The following is a 10,166-nucleotide window of genomic DNA, read 5'->3' as shown; positions in this document are numbered from 1 at the left end:
TGAATGTCCAGAAAAGGAATATTTAAAATCTTTTTTTTCTTTTTTTTTAAATCATTAATTTATATATGATTAAATTTTACTAGCGAAAATTAAATTAAACTTTAATTTTAAAAAGAATCATCTGTAAGTTAATACCCTGACTTTTTTCACGATGAACTTTTTTTCAATGTTACTTTTTAATTATTGCCTCTATATTTTTCTTGTCAATTTTACTCGGGATAGTAACTTTATTGCCACCAAATTGTGGATTAGTACTTGATTTCCTTTATTGCACAGCGATGACTATGATTTAATAGCACAAAAAAAAGCTAATGGGTTTACGTATGAATTTATATGATTAATGCTTACTTGTGACTTTAGGATAACTGCAGATAATGATTCCTTTTTTCCATTGATATTACATAAATATTTATTATGTTACAATAAATTGGTTTAGATTTTTTTTTATAAAAGTAATCAATAATTACAATGGAAATTAAAACCATAATTATGTTCATTGAAGGATTTCAATATGTAACAGGTCAAACAGGAACTTCATTTGTGAACATTGCAGAGAATACACCATCAAAGATGACCCTCAGAAATAGGACAATTGTAAGTAACCAGTAAAATGAACAGGGATACTTCATGCCAACCATAAGATTTTTAGAGACATTTTCGCTTCTTAAATTAGATGAGATAGAATGAAAAACTTACATGCTACATAACTACTAGGCAACAAACCTTTAACTGCAGGAAAGCTTTTGGTATGTGCAATACAGCTACATAAAACCTCTTTTGTATTCATGTTAAGTTTGAGAAAGTACCTTAGTATTTTTTCTAGTGTTTGCCAACATTTTCATGCACACTAGCTGTTTGCTTGTTTGTACTATCATTTCATTTTAAATTCTTCAGATGCCCTTTACCTTTGCCAGTTTAGAATCATTTGTTTTAAGGGCATTTCTGAGAGTTGGCTCCAGAACTTAATTAATTGTAAAGTATATACCGTGGTACTATTTGGTCATAGCTTATGTTAATACGTGTATAACATTTTGTTCTGATAGAGGTGGCATACAGGAAAAGAAACAATACTAGATATCACTTCAAAGGAATAAAATAGCTTCATCTTGTAGGTGTATTTTATTTAAGGATCACTACTTCATGTCTAATGTGGTGAAAGTTATTCATATTCTGTTTGACTGTAATTTTTCATATTTTCAACTTGTATCCAGCTTAGTCAATTTTAATTAAATTTTGTGCAAAGCATAACCCAGGAAGGGAGGATGGAGTGTCAAGTGTGTCTCTGTCCCTGTCAATATAATTTCAAAGCAGTTAGTAAGGTTTGGGTCAATTTTAAATCCTCTTTAGCAGAACCATTGGGCTAAAAACAATACTAATGTGAAAGCTTTATCATTAAGTGTAGAGATGTTTTTGAAAGATTATGTACCCCTAATGTACTGATAGTGTAACATTAGAAGTCTAAAATTTGCAAGGAATAGGTGTAAAATCTTATTAAAATCTCCTTAACAATCAGAAACTAACATACTATCTAATTAAAATGCAACATCATTTTGTGTTTTGAATGATGATTCAATTTTGATAAAATTATGGCGGATGGGGGGTAGGATGAAGATGCAGTTAGACATAGAAAAAAAAAAGAGTCGATAGAATCTAGTTTTTCTTCCATTTTATTTATAAATACATATTTATGAATAAGAAATATACTTCTACTTCTTGGTTGGGTTTGATCAACATAAAAGGTGATCTTGTTGTAGTCAAGAAAAACATGTTTTATACGGCAAAGAAATGTCTTTATCTAATTGCAGAATGAATAAAATGGACAGAGGCAGAAACTGAAGGAGATGCATGAAATGAGGAATATTTCAAAGATTGCCTGAGCATGATCACTGCTACTGGATAAACATATGGCAATATAAAAGAGCACGGTCAATGAAGGCATCATACAGTATAGGCCATGAGAGACCCTGAAGAAGAAAGTATTGAACAGAAACAAAAATAAAACCATTTTGACATTCATTGAAATATAGGATCAAAGTCTTACATGTAAAATTTGGACATGTAATATAACTCTGTAGCCCTAAGACTTTTAACAGTGATGATTTGATTTAATATCTTTATCGCGATTTGTCGAAAAGATTTGGACATAATGCATCAATTATTTTAAAGTTTTGATACAACGAATTCATTCATTGTACTTGTAACTGAGTTTTCTGGTGCGACACTGTTTTATCGGCTTCAAAACTAAGTTTGTGATTTCCAAACCAGATAAATGAGATCATGTAATATCTTTTAACATCGGTGACTATTTAATCCATTCTTTAACATCTCAGAAGTATTTTTATTATTGCAGTGCAAATATGCATTGTACATGTATCTGTAATAAACAGGATTATAGAAATTTTCCATATAATTCAACACAATCTTAGCAACTGAAGGCGAAATCTTTTATCAAGGGTGTGATCTATTTATCAATATTGTTTTCAGCATCTTGCTCTCCTGTGTAATCACTTGCTCCAAGTTCCAATATTTAAATTTAAATTTTGCAAACATGATTATAAAATTCTTTAAAAGCCAAATAGTTTAGGCACAAAATGCTTATATATTTCCTATCATTTTGTAAAGTGTACACTGAATGAGATGTGGAATGTTAGAATTAAAGTATTAAATTTGTTTTGGACTTATGTATGCTTATGCAGATAAATTTGAATTCAACTAGGGAAGGTAATGTCATACTTATTGGAATATACAATAATGCAAGAGTAGCATATCCAAGACAAATTTGACAATTTTAATGAAGGGCATAAGGTAACCCAAGAAGAATTGGACAGGTAAACATCACCTGTTGGGTTTTATTCAAATGTTGGGATGAAATATCCAAGAAGAGTTGAACCAATGTCCAATACCTATTGGGTTTTCTTTCTTATAAAAATAAATATTGAGTAACCCAAAAAGAATGTCCAATACCTTTTAGTTTATATACTATTGAAGGGCTGAAGATATCCAAGAGAAATTGGACAGGTGTCCATTACATGTTGGGTAGTATTCTGATGAGGGGATTCTCAAGAAACCCAAGAATTAGACAATTGTCCATTGCCTGTTGGGTGGGATGTAGATATCCAAGAGGAGTTGGACGGATGTCCATTACCTGTTGGGTGGTATTCTGATGAAACAATTCAAGAAACCCAAGAAGAATTGGACAAGTATCCATTACCTGTTGGGTGGGATGCAGATATCCAAGAGGAGTTGGACAGGTGTCCATTACCTGTTGGGTTGTATTTTGATGAAACAATTCAAGAAACCCAAGAAGAATTGGACAAGTGTCCATTGCCTGTCGGGTGGGATGTAGATATCCAAGAGGAGTTGGACAGATGTCCATTACCTGTTGGGTGGTATTCTGATGAAACAATTCAAGTAACCCTGACAAGAATTGGACAGGTGGCCATTATCGTTTTGGTGAGATGTAGATATCCAAGAGGGAGCTGGACAGGTGTCCATTACCTGTTGGGTTGTATTTTATGAGGAGATTCAAGAAACCAAAGAATTATATAAGTGTCCATTGCCTGTTGGGTGGGATGTGACATATCAAGAGGAGTTGGACAGATGTCCATTACCTGTTGGGTGGTATTCTGATGAAACAATTCAGAAAACCCAAGAAGTATTGGACAAGTGTCCAGTTACCTGTTGGGTTGGGATGAGATATCCAAGAGGAGTTGGACGGATGTCCATTACCTGTTGGGTGGTATTATCTATGAAACATTTAAGAAACCCAAGAAGAATTGGACAAGTGTCCACTACCTGTTGGGTGGGATGTACATATCCAAGAGGAGTTGGACAGGTGTCCATTACCTATTGGGTTGTATTTTGATGAGGAGATTCAAGAAACCCAAATAGAATTGGACAATTTACACATGTTCAAATCTTCTTGGGTAGTTTAATCCCTTAGTCAAAATACAACCCAACGGATTGGAAACATCTTCAATGCCTGTTTGATACCTTCATTCTGTCCATTATGTAATGTGCATTTGCTTATTATTAATTCGTCATGACTCAAAAAGGTTTCTCTTTAAATACTTAATTTTGTTATTCAAGAAAGGTTGAACAGAGTCTGACATGTGTTGAGTTGTGTTTTCACAATTCAGTTTTTTTTGCACTTAGGTATTCATATATTTTAATATTAGTTATTTTGAAATATACAGGTGTATATCCTTATTGCTAAGAACAAATAGTTAGGTGTTACAATTAAAGAACTATATCACAGAAATTGACAAAAATATGGGTTCAAAACCAAAGGTTTTCAGTCTTGTCTGAATTTACCAGCAAATATTTAATATATAATAAATTTGAAATAAAATAAAAAGCAATAAAGAAAAAACCCAATAAAATACGGACACGAGGATTAACATCCAATTCAGATTTGAACAGTAACTACCCAATGACTCTCGTGTGTACACTTTTTTTGTATCCAATAAGCAGTATCCAATAGGACTTGGACTTGATGTACCCAATATATAACCAAATGTGTGTTCGTCCGTCTGTCTGTTGTACACAGACACACATTTGGTTATATATTGGGTACATCAAGTCCAAGTCCTATTCGATACTGCTTATTGGATACAAAAAAGTGTACACACGAGAGAGCATTATTTGGGTAGTTACTGTTCAAATCTTATTGGATATTAATCCTTGTGTCCGTATTTTATTGGGTTTTTTCTTTATTGTTTTTTATTCATTCCAAATCTATTATATATTTAATATTTGCTGGTAAATTCAGACAAGACTGAAAACCTTTGGTTTTCAACCCAATATTTTTATCAATTTCTGTGATATAGCTCTTTTATTGTAGCACCTAACTAATTTTTTTTTCTTAGCAATAAGTATATACACCTGTATATTTCAAAATATCTAATATCAAAATATACTGAATACCTAAGTGCAAAAAAAAACTGAATTGTGACAAACACAACTCAACATATCTCAGACTCTGTTAGAACCTTCTTGAATAACAAAAATAAGTATTTAAGGAAAACCTTTTTGAGTCATGACCAATTTAATAATAAAGCAAGGGCCCATTACATGTTGGGCATAATTAAGGTATCCAACAGGCATTTGGACAGGTGTCCAATACCTGTTGGGTTGTATTTTGACGAAGGGATTAAACTACCCAACAATTGAACATGTGTACATTGTCCAATTCTCTTTGGGTTTCTCAATCTCCTCATCAAATATATACAACCCAACAGGTAATGGACACCTGTCCAACTCCTCTTGGATATCTACATCCCACCCAACAGGTAATGGACACTTGTCCAATTCTTCTTGGGTTTCTTGAATTGTTTCATCAGAATACAACTCAACAGGTAATGACATCTGTCCAACTCCTCTTGGATATCTACGTCCGCCAACAGGCAATGGACACTTGTCTAATTCTTGGGTTTCTTGAATTGCATCATCAAAATACAACCCAACAGGTAATAAACAAACCGTCCAAGACTCCTCTGGATATGTACCGTCCACCCAACAGGTAATGGACACTTGTCCAATTCTTCTTGGGTTTCTTCAATTATCCATCAGAATACCACTCAACAGGTAATGACATCTGTCCAACTCCTCTTGGAAATCTACATCTAATCCAACAGGCAATGGACACTTGTCTAATTCTTGGGTTTCTTGAATACAATCATCAGAATACAACCCAACAGGTAATGGAACACCTGTCCAACTCCTCTTGTATCAAACCCCAAATGTTAAATAAACAGAAGCAAATAAAATAGAAGTTAGATTTTTTGGGCAATATTTAGATAATTCAAATGTATGGATATGTGTATCGTCCTTACGTATATAGTGATATATCTATATCTCAAAATATAGTACCAGCCCTAATGGGAAACCATTATTTATATTTGTTTCACATACTGTTTCACGCTTTTTATTTTTTGTTTATTTTGTAGAAAACAACTAATATACAAGCCATCGCTCAAGGGACAGGTTTTGTTATCCTTAATATTTTTGGAATCCTTTTTTTTTCATTGTATGTATACATTATTTCATGTAATTATAAGTCTAAATTTATATGATGAATTTCTAGACCAAAAGGCGAAAAGAATTTCATGATGAAGGATTTCTGATATCAATTATTTTACCATCTCTGTTTTCCAATGTTGAAGGTTGGTAAACAGAGGAATCCGAAAAGTATGTTTTACATAAAAGGTTTGAACTTTATACCACATGTGACCTACGTTTAAATCACCTACCATCAATTATTATCAATTATTTTCTGTTACAGACACTAGTTGATGTGAATGAATTGAAAGAGAACAGGTAAAGGCAATCTTTACATTTAATGATCCCATTAATGTTAAACAGTAGGTAACCCAATCCCCAGTTCCTTTGATGACATAAGGGCCTTTTAAGTCTTCTGTCATATTAATGTTTCATTGTTTTTTGTTTGGTATAAAGTAATACTACCTTTGATAATTGTGTTTGTAGAGTCATGCCGGAAAGGGAGTAGAGAAGAATGTATGACATCATTTACTCTGAAGAAAGTGATGATTTTGATATGATGACCTACTTGTATAAATTGCAGGCTCATATTATTTATATTTTTTTGTCCTATGCAGACACAAATTGGTGTAGATGAATGGAAGAAGAACAGGTATCTAGGCAATCTTTATATTTGATTCCATTACTGTTGAACAATGATGAAGTAGGTGACCAAAGGTCCTCAAAGTATCAAGGTCATTGGATGACCTCAGGGCACCTTAAGTCTTTGTTTCATGTTCTTTTCTTTGGTATAATGTGTTACTGAGTTCGATTATTGTGTTTGTAGACTAATGTTGGAAAGGGAGAAGTGAATAAGGTATGATTTTTCTTAATTCTAAAAAAGTTCTGATTTTGAAGTAGATGACCTACTCGTATCAAATACAGACTCTAATTTTTTTGTTTATTTTATAGACAACAACTAATGTACAAGCCACCGCTCAAGGACAGGTTTTGTTATCCTTAATATTTTTGGAACCAATTTCTTTCTTCATTGTTTCATACATTGTTAACTACATGTTTATGTCAAATTTTTCCTTTGTTTTATATGATGACTTTTGGACCAAAAGGCTGAAAAGAATTTCCTGATGAAGGATTTCTGATATTAATTATTTTACAATCTGTGTTTTCAGATGTTATAGGTTGGTAAACGACAGAGAAATCTGAAAAAAGGTATATGTTTTGACATAAAAAGATTTCAAATCTTATCACATGTGACCTACTTTTATCATCATCTCTCAATTAATTTTAATTGTTTTCTTTTACAGACCCAAGTTGATATTCAATGACAGAGGAGCAGGTAAGGCAACCTTTATATTTATTGATCCCATTACTAATAAACAAGAAGGTGACCCAAGGTCCTCAAATATCAAGGTCATTGGATGACCTCAGGGCACCTTAAGTCTTTGTTTAATGTTCTTTTCTAGTGTACTGAGTTCGATTATATGTTTGTAGAGTTATGTGTGAAAGGGAGAGCAATTAAATAACAGAGGAGCAAATAAAACAATAATAAAATAAATAATAATAATAAAATAAAACAATGGTACTATATAATACCCTAGAAATTCATCTTTTGACATCAATGATCAATTTGATAATCTCCTAACACATCACATATATTATCCATCAAATTTTAGGTAAAACTTTTAGTAATTCTTCAAATAGATTAACTGAATAAATAAATTCAAGTATGTTGAAATAAAACTCCATGCTAACCAAAATGAAGAGATTTTCTTTAAGGGCAGTTAAAAAAAACATGTTTTCCCCTCCTTTGCATACATTTTCTTTGATTTGATGTACATATATGTAATATTTTAGCAGGCTGTAGTAGACCATGAACCAAATTAACAAATATTTATGCTTGGTGGCCAGGCTGTGTGCATGACGCTCGCGTTTTGAGAAATTCATCTCTATACACAGAGGCTGCGGCAGGAAACCTTGTACTCGTTGTTCATCAATTTATTCTTGCTGACAGCGCGTATCCTCTCAGGAACTGGTTAATAACCCCCTTTAAGAACTTGGGAAATCTTACCCACAGCAAGTCTGTTTCAACAAGAGACTGTCAAGTGCAAGACAAGTTGTTGAACGTGTTTTTGGACATTTAAAAGGACGTTTTCGTCGGGCTGCAAGACATTCCATTACAACTCCACAGAAATTTGCCAAATGATTTTGGCTGCCTGTATATTACACAACAAGTGCATCATTAATGATTAAGACGTAAAAGACTACATCATTGGAGAACACTGAAAGTATACCAAGGACTGCCAGTGAAATAATATTAACAAAACGAACACAATGGCATTGTAAGGAGAATGCAGCTTGTCTATAGTTTTCATAGTTACACAAATTGCTGCATTATTGTGTAACAGGAAAGAAAAAATGCATGGCTGGACCGGGAATCGACCCCGGGGACCCCTGCTGTCTAGAGTCAGGTGCTCTACCGATTGAGCTATCCAGGCCGATATCCACGGCCAAAGAATTTTCAAGCATCTATGATGAGTAATTGCGAAGAAAATGGCTGACTAAAATTTGTGATGTTGTGAATCAACGGTACAAAACAGGAAGTTGACATCGGATTGAATCTAAAATGTATCCCACCATATGGCATGCCTTATAGAAGATTATGTTAAAATTTCAAGCATCTACGATGAGTTGTTGCTGAGAAAACTGCGACGAAAATTTGTTGCGGACGGACACACAGACAGACGGACAGACACACAAGAGTAAAACAGTATACCCCCTCTCCTTCGGAGCGGGGGTATAATAAGGCACTGAAAGCGGTGGACCACTACTTTTTGCTTGTTTGTATTTTCCTCAGTATTAACGGAAACATTTTTTTTGTGCAGATGTCCTCATAAGGAAGAATGAATAGCTTAATTTTAACATTTTATACAGACTTTATTTGTTTTGGCCCTTGCGTTCTCGATTTCTTTTCCAATGTGTCTACCATTTACTGTTGGTTTTGTGCTTTCTTTTGTACCATACATTTCATCAAACTGATCTTTCTGCCTAAAAATATTTCCTTTTATGTTCCAGTTGGTACATCAATAATTTCTTTTCCACCGTTTTTTTCATATTGTAGTATTTGTTCATTGCTTGATTTGGGGAAGCATTGCACTTAAGGGTTTCATTCAGTTGAGCACTAATGTCATTCCACAAGGCAGTATGGTTTTTGCATTGTAAAAATTTGTCATTCTTATCAGATTTCTTCCTCTGCCTTCCAATTGTGTGTGCTGGAGCTACTTTCACTAGATGTAATGGGGGATTCAGATGTAGCCGATGACTTGTATGGTGCTGAAGTGGATGACAATGGTGCTGAAGTGGATGAAGATAGTACTGAAGTGGATGAAGATGGTGCTGAAGTGGATGACACTGGTGGTGAAGTTAATGACGATGGTGAAGTTTCAGAAGAGTTTGACCTTGAGCGCTGGTCACCTGACCCTTTAGGGATGGATGGTGAACATGATGTTTCTTGATTAAGAAGGCTCTGCATAACCAAGCTCTTGACTGATGGATCTGAAAGAAAGAAGTAAATGAAAATGCAGATTGCTTTCAATGGTTTTGAAGAATATGTCACTGGCCTTAAATTATTACATAACTGTAACAATTACTATAATAAGAGGCCAACATGACATTCTTACTGCTTAAAATCTAACTTTATAGATTTTTTGTTATTTATATATGGAGCCACCATCATTTTATGTACATGTACCTGTTGCCTTTGAGAGTAACATGTTTAAAACTTCTGGCTGACATTGTGTTCGTGATTGTTGTATCTTTCATAGTAGACAACGAAGACAAGACTGTTGTGAACACTTTGTCAGCAAAATCCTAACATTGTGTTGCATGCAGTGACTTAATAAATGAAAGATGAGTGCAGGAAAATCTGTCATCAAGGGTCCGGTTCATTTTTTCCTTAACAATAAGATCATGAATATCTTATTAACTTTAAGTTGGAGAATCTATGTCAAGATCTTCAGAGCAGATGTCATCATACTTTTTCATTTATATCATCCATGGTGCAATATCTACTCCCAGTGTTTCGCAGCAAATCCTTCTTTCTAATACTACCTGTTTGGATGGCAGATATCAAGAAATGTCTACTCTACACTGTATTTGAGCATTTACCC

General features: G+C 33.8%; 1 protein-coding gene across 1 annotated transcript; it reads right to left on the bottom strand.

Annotated features, from left to right (window-relative positions):
- Positions 1 to 9,235: 9,235 nt before the first annotated feature.
- On the bottom strand, positions 9,236 to 9,794 carry LOC134281468 (uncharacterized). The gene is made up of 2 exons (XM_062763928.1): positions 9,749 to 9,794; positions 9,236 to 9,552 (listed from the first exon to the last, which is right to left on the bottom strand). The coding sequence occupies exons 1-2, from the start codon at positions 9,768 to 9,770 to the stop codon at positions 9,236 to 9,238; spliced, it is 339 nt and encodes a 112-aa protein (XP_062619912.1). The 5' UTR covers positions 9,771 to 9,794.
- Positions 9,795 to 10,166: the final 372 nt, after the last annotated feature.

This window comes from Saccostrea cucullata, unplaced genomic scaffold (assembly GCF_032062105.1).
Source record: "Saccostrea cucullata isolate Sc308-1 unplaced genomic scaffold, CSIRO_AGI_Scuc_v1 ctg1479, whole genome shotgun sequence".
Taxonomy (NCBI): domain Eukaryota; kingdom Metazoa; phylum Mollusca; class Bivalvia; order Ostreida; family Ostreidae; genus Saccostrea; species Saccostrea cuccullata.
Note: the sequence above shows the minus strand (reverse complement) of the source record. Positions and strands in the feature narration are given on the sequence as shown.

Bases quoted from the DNA above. Each gene is read 5' to 3' on its own strand.
- LOC134281468 (XM_062763928.1), bottom strand. From the start codon at position 9,770: ATGTTACTCTCAAAGGCAACAG. The intron at 9,553-9,748 runs GTACATGTACAT...TCTTTCTTTCAG, and splicing joins GTTACTCTCAAAGGCAACAG to ATCCATCAGTCAAGAGCTTG.